Here is a 15,272-nt window from a genome sequence, read left to right as displayed (position 1 = left end):
CCCTACAAGGTGCCAGGCAGTGGTGTGACATTCACAGGTGAGGGAGGCAGGACTTTCAGAGCAGCAAGTCTACATCAGTGGAACCACAGGAGACAAAAGAGATGGCGTTGGCAGCCCCCGAAGAACACAAACTCTGTTTTTCCTTTCTTTGTTTCTTTAGAAAAAGTCCTTCACACCTTTCAATACCATACCAAAACATCCCCAGATAAAATACTATTAAATCGCTGAATTAACCTACTTAGGAAGAAAAACCCATGACTGGTACTGAATATATGAATATATGGAAATACTCTTTAATGCTAGCTCAGGAAGTCCTTGAACCAAAAACCATTTGTAGGAGGCTGAGAGAGAATATTCAAGCACCTGCTTTAGGCCACAGTAGGAGAGAAGATACTCAAAGAGACGGACCTTTGATCTGACCTACAAGGCCTGGCTTTGTGTTCTTAAAGGAGAGAAGCACTCATTAATTGTAATTTAATATTTAAGGCAGGCCTTTTAATAACATAGTCCTTTAGAAGCTGTGTAAAAGCAGAGATATATGAGAGAAATAGACAAAATCAGAGGTCTCAGACTGACATTTGAACAATCGCGATTGAATGAGAATATTGAACACTGGAATTATGTTTGTATTATGAATATCATGAATCTAGCCTTTAAAAAAAAAAACAAAGCTCATTTCATTTTTTTTGCTATATGATAACATTCAAGTTAAGGATGTAAAGGCCATAGCTTGAGTCAATAGGCTTAAAGTACATTTGCAAAGCCATCGGCCATGACACAGCTTTGAGAGGAAGAATTAAGGTTATACATCTAAATGATCATATATGGCACTTAATCAATTGAGATGAGGCATGATTTTTAATACCCAGTAAAACCCTCCTAGTATATGAGTAGTAGAACTACTTTCTTTTAGATCTTCAGTTAAGATGATTTAGACAGGGAGATATTGCTGTACTCACTAGGTTATTAATAATCAAACCCAAAATTAATCTGGGTATAAGAAAACCCATCCACTTAAGCACTTAAAATTTTTCTGTTTTTCTTTTTTTTTTCAGAATGCAAGTTTTCATTTATTAAAAAAAAGTCCAGACCATCTGCTTGTGAAGATAATGTTTTGAGAATTTATGTAGCGTTATCATTTTAAATCTACAGTAAGAGAGTAATGGAGAAAATCATAACAAGTCCCAGTAACTTAAATGTGTTTAGGATTTCACTTCACCAGTCTGCCCTACTACCTGTTCATGCTAACTTAGAATTTCAGTGGGAATAATGTTGATGTCTGTGGGATTGTTCTTAATTTGATTCACAATTTATTCATCTCCACTGACACAAGTAGCAGAGGATTAAAGCTAATTTTATAACATAAGCTTCATCTCAATGCTCATTCATCTCAGTGTTTGTCTTTTATTATTATTATTATTTAAAGGGCTGATTGCATGGATAGCTTTTTTTTTTCCAAGCTTTCCAGGTTCCCAACAGTTTCTTTTGCTTAAAATTTAGCTTTAACTTTGCAGAAATTAAATTCATTTCCATATTTAAATAATATTAAATCCAATCTAACTAGAGATACTGCACAGACTATGTTTTGTAAACTTTACTACATAGACTAACAATTGTAATATGAAAGTCAGTTTGAAATAAAAATATACTTTAATGCTGTAAGAGGGGGAAAAAAAAAGAACTAAGACACTTCCAATGAATATTATCTCTACCTTTAAAATAAGAAAGAAATTGAACTCCTATTTGATTCCCTCATGAGGAATAGAGGAGTTTGATGCACAGTGGCCAAAAGATAGATAACTGTATTAATGGAAATCTAATCTGTGCTCAGAGACTTTGCATGCTGGCTGTGAATGTAAAATATTCATAACACAATAGACTATTACACTGTCAAAAGCTGAAGTTCAGCCAATTTTACCAGGAAGAGTTGACATTTTGCTGTATTCTTCATTCTAGGGAACAGGAAAACGGCTCTTCCACTTTTAAATTTTGTCATTGTAGCTATTTAGATATATCATAAGTCTAGAAACAGAAAGCATTTGTCTACTGAGCCACTTAGAGACAGTAACTCAAACTAAGAGGAGTAACAAATACGTAGGATTGGCCAGGGTCTTTCAGTGGCACTGTGCGAGGACAAACAGTGGCATCACCTACTTTTGGATTGCCTTCTCTGCCATGTTCCAGGGCATGGCCATGACAGGATCTGAGTAGGAAACTGAATCAGGTGAAAAATATCCTTTTTTGCTGTTGTGATAGCTAGGCCAGTGAAGCAAAAGGGGCAGCATAAGAACAACTGACTAGGGCTGAGGGAACTCATACCTTCCACCAAGCACCAGCCTGGGAATTTGGACACAATCCTCCATCAAGAAGGTGGAAGGGGTTCTTGGTCCATTGCTGGCTTGCTTTCTTCTCACTCATGTGCATGCCATCCTGAACTGGCTTCAGTCATGCTCCGTTCACATGGAGGCCCACGAGGAAGCAAAACTAGGGCTTGAAAGGTGAAGCATCATTGTTTATTAGACTAGATGACAAAGCTAGGAAAAAAAAGTCTGGTTTTAGACATATGAACCGCTTTTCAGATCTGAAATAGATTTTGCATCCCTTTAACAGAATACGGTAGCAATTGCTTTCAAACAAATTTAGCTTTATTTATGTTAAAGCATTCAGATGATTGAAGGGAAAAGTCTAGTTGGCACCTGCAAGGTACAGGACATTAGCCTTGTGGGACAGAAGGACAAGCAGTTATCACCCACAAAGGCCTAAGGAGCAGAGAAAACTGCAACATAATAAACTGATTCTACTAGATATGGCAGATAGATGCAGATAAAGAAGATTTAACAGGAAGAGGGACTTAAAGATCCTGATTAAGCCATTTAAATTGTCTTAGGATTGGACATTCAGTGCTGAATCACTTAAGCATTTATGGGGTAGTGCAATGAACCACACCAGGGAAATGACAAACAACCTGAAAAATAACCCGGGAAAAACAAATAGACAACAAAATAGTAATGGGTTATTTCTCCACGAGATGAGTTCTCAGTTGCTGAATAGCCATATAAATACTTGCACAGAGTAATGCAGGGAGTGACAACTGCTTAAGCCGCTGTTGCTGAATAGACACAGCAATCATTGGTGAGTATGATTACATTGCAAATGTAAATATTTGCAATATTAGGATAGCTGTGATCAACTACCCTCTCACTTAAGGAAGTTATGACTAAGATTATGCATGACAGTGAAAATTGACTACTAATATATATATATGTCTTAACTGCAAGTTCAGCTGCTAACTGAACTTTATAAAGTGGAAATACAAGTTTAATAACCCATCCTAAACTGAGGATCAGTAAATGGTAGATTGATTATCTCTTCCAGTTTTATGTCATTAGCACCATGACTTACCATCAGGAATAGGATAACTGTAAATACACCTAACAGTGGTATCACTTACGGTGTGAGACAGTCACTTGCTTTGAATTGCTTACTGCAGTATATGATTTAATCAGAACATGTATTTTCTCCGTTTTGTACATACTTCATGATACAGCAGCATTCATTGGCGTTGCTGTATACTTCATGACCACCTTGAGAGGTACAGTTACTGTCAGTTTAGATTAGCTCAGCCAAGTGCAGAGTCTCAGAGGGAAGGTAGTTCTTTAAACCACAGGGGCTGGAAGCCCAAAGACCAAACTCGCTGCAGTGATTTGAGGTAACACTTGGTGACCTTACCTTCCTCTGCCAGCTGCCATCTCCCCCTCTGTAACAGCAGAACCAGATAGCAACGCGTGTGGATGCCTCGGGTGCATCTCCTTCTGCCTCCTTTCAACTCACCCTGGCTGTTCAGCACAGCACAGCATATTTGATCCTTTAAATTGATAAACTAAGCTGTGACCCAGGGAATGATCACACGCCCTGTTTTGTCACTTCTCAAGCACTGCAGCTGCTGGGACAAGGTCTTGAACTACTGTAGCTACAATAGACAGAATCTGTCAGTTAAATTATTAAGTGTAGTTTCTCTGTTACCAGACCTCAGCTGTGACCCAGGATAAGTCTTTTGACACCCATTTTTCTAACACTAACACATGTAAGTGATTTTCCACCTGTAATTATTTACAGGATTAAGACCAAACCTCCAAAAGATTGTATTTTCTTACCTGAAAAGTGATATCATATATTTCAATTGCACATAGGCTGAATAAGTAGCGTTAGTGTTGTATATTTTATAGTATCTTTAAGATAGCATTCATGCCTCTCTCTCTACCCTCTTTGCAAGTAGTACGTCTCTTTATAGATATAGTGTGGAACCTACGGGATGTGTGTTGAAGGTACATGATTGAAGAGAGAACTAAAATTCAGTATGAAAGAGGTGAGGCTGAGGTTAATTTGTAGCCACAGAAATAAGTAAAAGTGGAGCACTTAGCAAGAAGGGAGGTGTGTGGGAGGAATGTGGGATCTAGGGCAGATGGCATACCCAAGTGCCAAGCCTTTTGAAAAGGATCTCATTTTGTGTCCTCTGTGCCTCTGTAAAGATCCAAAGATGATCCTGAAAGCAGACACACCCCTGGCGCCCGCCCTGTGGTGGCACCACCACTTCTCCATTTTCCCACAGTGCAGTATTTGCGCACTAGTTCAGATTGCACAAAGACATAGACAAGGCCGTGACGGCCAGGTCACAAGACACTAATGAGCCATCTTGTTCATCTCTAACCTGACACCGGCAAGTTTAACAAGGTCAAACAGCAAGGCGGTGCAGTAGGATGTCCTCCCTTTTGACTGGCGGTCAAATATACCCAGCCTTGGTCTCACTAGGAAGCCTGCATGGCTAGGCAGCTTATCTGTGAAACTTTCCAAAATGGCTACCAGAAATCTGACAGGATGCTCACAAACGGATCCGGTAGCCATGGAGATCCACATGATTCTTCTGATCTAAAATTTTAGAAGCCTGAGACTCTTGTTCTCCTAAACAATTCTAGCAGGCAAAATTTTCAGCACATTTTCAAAAGTCCAGTTTCCAGAGGTGACCGAAGAGACCTCCTCAAGTAAATATCACAGTCCCAGCCAGGACTATGAGAGGTTTTCTGTCTTTGTGGGATTACTTTGCTTCAGCCGTAGAAGGAAGGAGACGTTTTTTTAGAGCTCTGTTTTTAACACTTTCCGACTTATATTCATTGCCATAAAATATGAATGCATAAAGTTATCAGCCTAGAGCTATTGGCTTCCCTATAGATTTGAGAAACAAGAAACACAGAGGAGAATCTATGATTCCAGGCTTTGGAATAACTGAATACCCATCTCTTTTTTTCAGGAATTACAAAGGGGAAAAGAAAAAAAAAAGGCAGCTCCATAAACTCACAGATCACTCAAAGCTCCAGGCCTGGCATTTGGATCTGCGTAAGACATGGCTGGTTATGAAAAAGCCACTGCCATCAGCAGCAACCCAATGGTTCTTGATTTTGGGAAGATGCCTTCTTTTAAGATTTTTAAGAATTCTTTTGTCCAACCTCCCAACAACATCCTTCAATAATCTGGTGGATTGAAGCCTGTAAGAGTTGATTTTATTTTAAGCATAAGGTTTCACAGATGAACCTGGCTTGTAAGACTGCTTTTTGTCAACTCAGTGATCACAAATAATTGCATGGAATTAATCACTTCTATTGTCACTTGGAAATCAAGAATAAAAGTGCTAATATCTGGAAGCTGGAGAGAGAGCATATGTGTTATCTATTGAGAAAGACAGATAATATGTACTGGGAAGAGAAAAGATCTGTGAGGTAACTGTTAGAAGAAGAATTAGAATGAAACCTAAATGAGAGGATTTCAAAATAGAACAAAACAAAGAACAGAAGTGAGAAAATAGTCAAATTCGTGAAAACAGAAACATCAGAAAACAAAAGGATGAAAGAAGAACTGAATACAGATAATCAGATAGAAAAGTTGTATTTGTTAGCATGATATAAAAGGAGCTTTAAGTTTTCGTGAAAAAAAAAAAAAGAAAAAAAAAGAAAAGTGATCCAAAATGTCAGCAGACCTAAATGGCTAATCAAAAAATCCCAGTCTTGAGGCATATACTCAATCCCAGCCATGAGGCATATATATGTATGCTTAGCTTTACCTCACACAAGTAACACCAGTGAGTTCAGCAGTAAGCTAGCTCCACCAGTGTAAATCACACTTCTCCCTCTCTCCACCCCCAGTTTCAGCAAATGCAGCCACAGTAAAGACTAGAGAAAAAAAAAAAAAAAAAAAAGACAAGAAGACAGAACTCAAATGCAATTTCCAATTCAGATAAAACATCAGACTGTTAAAATCACCAAAAGAAAATACTTTTTCTTTATATTTCAAATGTGGTTCCAAATATACCTGAAAGGTAGAATGGGGGAAGCTAATATACTGTTATCCGGTTTTAAATGTTTTTATTTTAAAATATAGGCTGTTAGTATTTTAAGACATCTCGGAGCCCTGCAACAAGCAACCTAATTGCTAATTGAAATACTGTGTTTCACAAAATTATTTTTCTTAATTTTAAGGACTTCTCTGATTTTTGTTATTTTCTAGAATAACAAAATCTCTTAACAGATTCCAGAAGTAGTGGTAATAAATTAGTGTAATAAACTTGACCAAAGAAGCAAAGTGAATTTTAGATTTCAACAAAACTGATTAAAATCCAGAATACACTCTGGAAGAGCACGTTGTTTACCACTGGTATTTACTCAGTGTTTTTTTGGACTTTCTTTCATTCAGATGTGCTCTCGACGTTACCCAAGAAGCACCCCGTAGTACCCCCGCACGAGGCTGCCAACAGCAGGTTCAGCCAGGCTCCTCTCCTCACTGCTCCACCAACCCTCCTGCTTCAGCCCGTGCAGGGTGGGCTGCCTCACCACCTGGGCTTCATGCCCTTCCTCCCCACCCTCAGCCTGCAAGCCAGAGCCTCCCTGTAAAGCCGCAGCACTCCTCCCTCCCCACCTCCCCAGCCAGTCCTCCCCTTTGGTGCCTCAGACTTTCTCCAACCTTGACTCAGAGGTGGCTTTGGCCTCCCAGGCGCCTGGCAGACTAGGCCCAACGTGCCTCCTGCTGTGGGTGACGAGCTTACACCAGCCCTTTGCTCCTGAAGGGTTTCAGCTAGCTGTCTCGCACAGGCGAGTGCTCTGTCCCCAGCTGCACCAGGACAAGTTTCCATTGTGGTGCCCGTCACATCGGCTTCCAGTTCCAACCCGGAGGACTCTTTGTGTAGGTGGATGTGTAGGGGAGGAGGAAGGCATGGCAGAAGGAGGAGTATTTTCAGTGTTACACAAGTTTCACCTCTGTGTATCCAAGTGGGCTTCTGTGGCTGTTACCTGTTTACAGCAAAAAAAGGTGAAAAGGGAATGAAGACCCACGTCCATTCACTTCACTCTCTGGCTGTCAGTTTGGGATTTATCTGGGGTAGGGCTCTCCAAAGCAGCCCTTGTTCACTTGGAAGCGGGCCGAGATCTTCAACTCGTTTCAGGAGGGCTGCCACACACTGCGATCCACGGCCAGTATGCGCCAGGTGCAAGCCAGGCATTTCAACGTCCCAGCAAAGTGGAATTCTATAGAAGCGTGATAAACCTAAAGTATTTGAAGTATACGAAAGTATTTGAAATACAAATGGGGGAGGGAATATAGAGTAAGTTATAAACTAGTAGGGAAGAAATACATATTAAAAAAAAAAAAAGGAAATGTGAAAGAACAAAAGGAAATATTACCAGAAACATCTCCTGGTAATAAAAGTTGTTCAAATAAACAATAAACCAAATCCCCTAAATCTGGTTTCTGATTTATTGCTGGTTGCTACAGCATAGCATTAAGCACAAACTTGTATTGTCCAGCCTAAGAACTTGAACTGGGATTGCTAGATCTAGTTACTAGGGAGTTAAAAAAACCTGTTGGCTTTTGTGATGAGTCCAGATTCTCCCTAACATGACAGAGAAGAAACAGAGGATGAAGGAAAAAAGTTGGCTTTAAGCATTCATTTAAAGATTTGCCATCTGAACGCTGGGCATTTGTATCATTTCAAGCTGATCAGTTATAACATTATTTTCTCCTGTAATAGCTTCAAGTCTTTAGTGTTTTGTTTTGTTACTTTTAATTGCCTTTTATGCATCAGTGCATTAGAATTTCAGAGTGCTGTCCGCAGCTAGAGTATTTGAGCCTTTTCTAGGTGAAATACATTGGCAATGAAAAAATAATCTTCTAGATTCTTTGTGGACACTCAGATTCTTCTCTGTTCCGAAGTTGCAAGAGCTATGCTTGGAGTGTATGTGTCTTTTTCTTGCCTTTTTAACAACACTTTTGGTTTTAAGTTTTTGAGTTTGTAAATGTTACGATAGACAAGCACGGTATTGTCACTTAGCAACGAGCTCTTATTTTATTACAGAAATACTGTCCTATATATGACAATAGGATTGCTAAGGCAGTTCCTTGTTATGACCAGCATGCTGTGCTCACCTCGCTTCTTATTTATTTGGTTTTATTTGTTTTAATGTTTGCTGTTGGTGATCTCTTACTTTGCTAGTAAGTGGAGAGGGAAGGAACAGGAGAAACAAGTGCAGATGCCTTATCTCATAGAGGAATTGCCAGGCGGTTCTTTTTTCTTTTGCATGAAAAGAGCTCATAAAATCCAGAATCTCATTTAGGCCCTGACCCCGTAATGAACTCATCAGAGTCACGGGGGCCCTGGGACATAGGAAAAGCCCTAAGATAAAGAGCCTAGGATTGTAAATACCGATAATCAGGGTGTTGCGTGAAACACATCGGCCTGATGTTATTTTAAAAACTACTTTGCTTTATGATTGGTATCAGAAAAATTTAACTGGAGAGTTTAGGAGTTCATTAACTATGGGATTAGCAACTTCACAGGACAAAGCTGCAGGAAAACTCTTTCTCGTGCCCTTCTCCCCGGCCCGTAGGCTGCTGTTTCTTTAAAGCAGCATGAGCTGATGGGAACCTGGCCGTGGGTTATAACACCTGCTGGAAGGGCTGCCTGCCTTCTGGCAGTGCGCTCCTAGCAGTGGCCCCAGACTATGGATGTGGAGCAGCAAGGTTAAGTGACAGTGCTTTTGTTCTGGCGGCTGTGGCGAAGTACGAGTGCTCTTTGGTCTGACAGAGGTAGTAGGGGGCTTGCTGAGGCTTCGGATGCTTTCCTAGGAGATTACCTGTAGCCATCTGGTAGCAGGCACTTTTGTTGTTTTGACGGAAGAGTTTCTGTTGCTGCTAGTCTGTCATATGAAATAATGCTGGTTTTCCTCATCCTAAAAATAAAGGCAGAGCAGGTTTGCTCCAGCAGAGTAGGTAAAGGAACAGTCTATGAAAAGTTGTCCTGATACAAAATGACTTTCTTTCCAAGTAGCATTCCTCAATGAGGTAAACTTAATTGGATAGAAAGTAATTTCCTTAAAAAACAAAACCAAAAAAGAAAAAAAAATCTCATTTCTTTATACTTTTTGACTTAGAGATGATATAGTATATAAACTCTTAAATTACATGCCACTAATGGTTGTGCTTTGCTTGCTAATACATAGTTAGGTATTTATGTAGCTTCCTGAGCCAATGCATGTATGGCTGAAGGAGAGAGGGCAGAAAAAAGAAGTCTCTGTTTTCTTTTTTTTCACCAGTTATGCTGAATATTTTTTCCTATTCTTTTGTGCTGGCTTATTCTGGGCCTTAATGGAGGTGTAGCTAGGCTTTAGGATGCTGCTTCCAAAGGTAAGAGTGAGGAAGTGCATGACCAAGACTGTGGGGGGAGGAAGCAATTTTGCTCTTTCCCTGTGTTTTTCTGATGCTTTTTACCTCAGCAGACCTTACTGTTTTGTAGCACCAGCCTTGTGGGACTGTCAGAGAAGTGCCTGGACAGGGAAAACTCCCTGGCATCTAGCTATTCTTTTTGTTTTTGTTTTCCCCACCCCAAACATACTGGGCATGTTTCCTATACAGGAATCAGTTCTGGGGAGAAGTTTGAAGGACTGCCTCTGTCTGCCTGTATGCCTTCTGAGGCTGTGGCACTTAAAGGGAAGAAACCAACAGCTTCAGGAAGAATAAAATTGAACTTTCTGTTGTTGGGATATGTAAATCAATTAATGTGCAGTGCTTCAGCCCTGTGGCAAGCCCACACTACAAAAATGGCCATCTTGAAAGCATGCTAGCAGGGATTAGTGAATATTCAAAAACAGTTTGCTTACTCAAAATTGCCTGTTGCAGATTTAACGTATGGGGTTCAACCATGGTAGTAACTTTTGTTAGCGTATAATATTTTTTAATCTTCAGGGTTTTCATGTTTAGGGTTTAGCAAGACCTTACCCAATCTGTGAAAAGAATTTTCTGACCTGGGTTTATGGGGGAAATAGGGTAGATGGCCTAATACCTCATGGTGCTCTGGTGCCACTGGTTCCCCTTTTTGTCCAAAGCATCAGAAGATGGGAAAAAGAAATGTGTATTCAAAGAGTGAAATTATGATAGAAGTGTAGAATGTAGTGTGTGTACTGTAGAGCAGGCAAAATGTAAGGGAGGGATGGAGGAAGGGAAGGAAAAATCAAGAAGATAGTCATTGGGACATTAAATGTGGCTTTTTTCCTGTTTAAAACATACATTTTAAAAGGTTGATCAACGAAGTTGCATTAGGCAAGAGCTGGTCTGTTGGCTGCCAGTTGAATTGCCCCACTTAGTTTGTGCCTGTGAGATCCTGTAGTTCTACGTAAATGTATCGACCATGTATTTCTTCAGGTATACGAGCAGGAAGGTACACTAGAGCTGACACTCTAAAGCCTGCTTTGGATCGTCTTAATAGTCCCTTGGAGAAAATTTTTGTTACTCTCTTGAAAGAGTTGTTTCACACTCTCAGGAAAATATTTGCAAGTTGATTCACAATGCTACTTCTTCTTTTACAGTCTGACCTCTATTCAGAGGGGTTTAGTTAATATAACTTTCTCAAGTTCATAGCCCTGCTCTAGTAAATGTCTATATATGGCAGGTATCTGATTTTTCTGACCTGAGTATTTGATGAATTAGATCATATGTAACACCTGATATGTCTGTGATCAGTAAGCTTCCGAATGACTCAGAATAAAGCCAAAATGATTCCTGTTCTTGATGTTGGAGGATACAGCCTTTTCTCCAAGGCCAGGCTTAGAAGCTGTGTGAGTATCTGAATGCTCTGAGTTGAGAAACTATTCATCAGACTCCTGGTGTTTCGTTGTTTTCTCTTTTTTTTTAACCAAGAGAAACTACTTCTTGAAAATGGGCAAAGGGGGATTTTTGTCTCTACAGGGTCACTGGGTTCTTGAACTTTGAAGGGTGACAGACATGGGCTGGGGTTAATTTGCGTGATGAAAATGGAGCTGCTTTAGTTAGTATGAAGTGTTCCTGCTGACACTGAAGGGGAGGGAGTGCTTCCTCGTTACTTGTGACAAACGTACCCTTATTCCTTGTTTCACATCACTACTTCTCTTCCATTTTCAACCTTTTTGCTTCTTGCTAACTGCTGTTTTAGGGGATGACTATGGAGAGCTAGCATATGTGGAAGGACTGCTGAGGGACTGAGGGTCAACTGGTGGTCCCAATGTAACTTTGACACCCTTTGTGCTGCTTGGTGGGATTGCTGAAGTACTACATCAACACACTGTCATCTACATGTAGCATGCGAGAAACAAAATAATATTAGTATCTTAAAATAGAGTTGTATATTGAATACAACACACAACCACCTGGAGGCCCAATGGCAGGAAGGGGAGCACTGCGCAGAACTGTAATAGGAAAAAGACGCTACCAAGGAGTAACTGGCTAACCAAGCCAATGCCAGAAACCTGGATTTTGTCCCTTGAACTCTACTTGCAGAGCTCTACTTGTAATCAGGCACTAAACATCCTTAGGGCTGAGATAAGGATCTAGTTCTCATGCAGTTAATAGTCCTTATTATGGCAAATGGCCGCCTTGTTTCTGAGATGAATTGGACCTCACTGGGTATTAAAATATCATGAAGAGATTATAGATAGTACGAGGCAAGATCAGTCTAGTTCTGCAGCCTGATTCTGATGGTGAGCAGTAGTGCATGTCACAGGAAGAGGAGAACAGGGCAAGCGTCTAGTGATACTAGACCAAAGCAGGCTCCCAGCCTCCTGGTAGTCCAATAGATTGGCTCTATTTTTATAGATACGTAAGGGTTTTTTTGGCTGACAAATCATCAGAACTGATTCTTTGTCATGCAACCTTGCTTGTGACAAATTAGTACTTAAAAAATGTCTGAAAAGTTCTGACTAGCTTTAATAATGATTAATGAGGATTTCATGAGGAGAGATGAAAAGAGAGAAAGAAAAAGACTTGCTCCACATGCTCCCTGCTATCATAAAAGGCAGCAGAGTATTTCAGGAATTATATTCTCTTTAAAAGTAATGGTGTGTTGAATGTTGAACTCTGAAGGCGGTGTTAATTGAGGGTAGATAGGTTGAGGACATACAGAAAAGACCAGGAGTGTGTTGTAATGGTCAGAAGTAGGGTAAGGCATGAGAAGGTCAGACAAGGCCATAAGAGAGCAAAACTGGGCAAAGAAAAATGTCTAGGTCCTCCTGCAATACTGAAGGCTGAAGAAAGGGCAATTTTAATGGAAGAATATTTGTGTTTGTCAGCATTGATGTTATATTTTTCATGTGGCCATCATTATCATACAGGTAGTATCTTTGCATGTTACAGCTGAAGTGTTTTCTTCTAGAACTTTCTTGTTTCAGAAGTCTACATTACCAAACACTGTTTTTTTGATATGGCTGGTATCTGCATAATGTAGGAAATGCTGGGTTAAAGGATTTACCCTCTGAAATTAGTGTACAACAATGAGGAGATTGTATCCTCTTAACTTTTTTCTTCCTTTAAAGTATGAATAGGGAAGAGGCAAACTCCTGAAACGTGGGACTCAAAGAGGGCAAGTGAAATACCTTACAGAGGTTTTCCCAGAGACAAATGTGTAAGAAATGTATTTAAAGAGCAAAAAGCCTTAACTTGCATTTTACACAAAGAAGCAGTTATAATACTAGTCATCCATTTCAGTTTTGTATATATTTTATGTACTTAGCTTTATAAGAAGTGTTGTTCTTAGAACAATTAAATCACCTGGCATCTGAAAAATCAACTGTTATTTCTCACTTTTCTAACAATGGATAGCAACATACTGTAGTCAGAAAGCATGGTCCTGCTACACTTAATATCTGTTTGATAGTGTGCGGTTAGATAGTACCTTTACTATTATGGCATGAATTAATCTCCTTTAAAAAAAAAAAGTTTGGCCTTCTTTGTGGTTTAATAAAGAGATAGCTTTAACATCTTCAAAAACAACAATAAAATCACTACTTTTCAGGCTGGTAGTGTTACATTTCTGGGGGAAAAAATATTATTCTTAGTTTATGTACTTGAACCTTCATATACAGGCTTGAATGCTTTAGGGTAAGTAAGTAAGCTCTCAATGTGCCTCAAAGCTGTTAGCTGTTTTGTTTCTCCATGGTAACGGGAGTATAAAGCAGTATGAGTGTGTTCCTGAAGTAGGCAGACGTGACATTGTTTAGGAATGGGATTACATGTGAGGATTCCAGCTCTAAGATGAGTCTGATTGAGGCCATTTTTTCCAACAGAGGTGCTGTGAATGTGTGCAGATGTGCTAATTTAAGGCATGATTCAGGGATCCAAAACTGGTTTAAAAGAATCTACCAATCTAGAAAGTTTGCTATGGTGAGGGGGATTATCGGCTTAGTTCAACGAAGCTCTTCTAGAAACATGGCTCAACATGTGATCTGTGCCAGATCAAGGTTTCAATGTAGGGCTCAGAGATTCAGATAAAATGTCATAAAGACTTAGTGTTGCATGTTCTGTGTAAAATTTTTACATTTATAAAACAAACACAGAGGTTGGACAGGCAGATGGCATCTAAATTAATGCAGTTTTCTGTAAGCTTTGGTTATAAGTCATCTTGCAATATTAACGAGATAAACCCTAGTTTTGTTCCCACCTTGGCAGAACAGCAGCATCAACAGTACCTCAGCAGACTGGTTTAGATAGCTCTTTTGTGAAGAAAGGTAATGATTTATATCTGTGCAGCTAGATTAACCTTCTTCTGGTACTCGTGCACTCTTATCCTTTTCTTTCTCTACTTAGATGACTCTGACCTAGTAGATTGAGATAAAATCACCAGATTGCATTCACACTAAGGGAAAATTTATAATCTGGACATACTGCATGAGGGAACTCTTCCTGTCTCTGTTCCAGCAAGACTCTGCGTAGTGATGGGTTGAGCCAACCTTGCAAAGTGAGTCAGGTTTCCTCCAAAGGGATCCAGCCTGACTGAAGACAGAGCAGTGTGTGTGCGTGTGTTTAAAAGAGCACTTACCTTTAAACAGAGACTTCCTCGTCTCTCCTCCCTTCCTCTGGCTGCAGGTAAATATAATTTCTTCTGGTTCAGAAGGGCACGTGACCTGTACCAATACAAGGCAACTCCATACCTTCAGTAGGACTTCATACTTATCTTTTAGTTGCTTGGCTTTTTATTTATTTATTTATGTGAGTGAAAATTAGCTTTTAGTTCAGGTTCCCTACGGAAGCAGAATTGTTTCAGTGGCGCCTTTCTGTTCACCTCTAGTCCTCTGTAGTGTTTCTTTTCAAGTAACTTTTGGGTAAATTGGAGAAATTCAACCACTGAACAACTTTGATCGGGCTGAGGAAAGGCCCAAAGTAGAGGGAAAGATGGGAAAAACCGAGGTGTTTGGCTGCAGTTGGTTATCTGATCAGCTCTGTGCTGAGCTGCCTAGCGCTCCGTGTGTGGTGGTGAGTTAACGCGCTGGAAGTACCTTTGTTAGCCCTGTGGCTCGCAGAGCAGCTTGGTGTCGTTACGATCTGATCTCTGCGTGCCTCGTGCTGCTGCAGCCCGCGAGGAGATGGCTGTACAGCTCTACTTCTGTCCTTACGTAACCGCCGGAACGAGGTTGGACCCGGGCGGCTGCTTCGAGGAGCAGCCCTCACTTTCAGCCCCCTTTCGCGGTGCCCTCTGTTCAGGCCAGGCCTGAGCGGGGTGCGAGCTACGAGGCGAGGAGCTGCCCCGCGCGTGGGGGCGGCCGAGAGCCCCGGGTTTAACCGGGGGCGGGGGGGGCCGCCCGGGGGGCGCCGGCAGCGGCAGGGGGCTGTTTCGGCGGGGGGACGCGCGGCACAACATGGCGCGGGTGCGCTCGGGCGGGTATTTACGGTAGGGGCGCGCGCGGGCGGCCGTTACGGTAGCGGGGGGGGGG

At 40.8% G+C, this 15,272-nt stretch overlaps 1 protein-coding gene across 5 annotated transcripts in view; it reads right to left on the bottom strand.

Annotated features, from left to right (window-relative positions):
- The window catches only part of DRC8 (dynein regulatory complex subunit 8), a 51,973-nt gene extending 36,786 nt beyond the window's left edge, over window positions 1-15,187 (bottom strand). For 4 of the 5 annotated variants that reach the window (XR_014581856.1, XR_014581857.1, XM_083829615.1 and 1 more), the window contains exons 1-2: window positions 14,381-15,187; window positions 7,009-7,334 (exon numbers count right to left, since the gene is read on the bottom strand). Coding sequence is in view for 3 of the 5 variants with exons in the window: in XM_083829615.1 (XP_083685741.1) it covers window positions 7,009-7,177 (169 nt within the window). In the remaining 2 variants the exon portion in view is untranslated. The remainder of the gene's footprint in view (window positions 1-7,008; window positions 7,335-14,380) is intronic. The other variant, XM_083829616.1, reaches the window with a different exon arrangement.
- Between the last annotated feature and the right edge of the window lie 85 nt (window positions 15,188-15,272).

Source organism: Anser anser (assembly GCF_964211835.1).
Source record: "Anser anser genome assembly, chromosome: 3".
Classification (NCBI taxonomy): domain Eukaryota; kingdom Metazoa; phylum Chordata; class Aves; order Anseriformes; family Anatidae; genus Anser; species Anser anser.
This window is presented reverse-complemented; position numbering and strand designations above follow the sequence as displayed.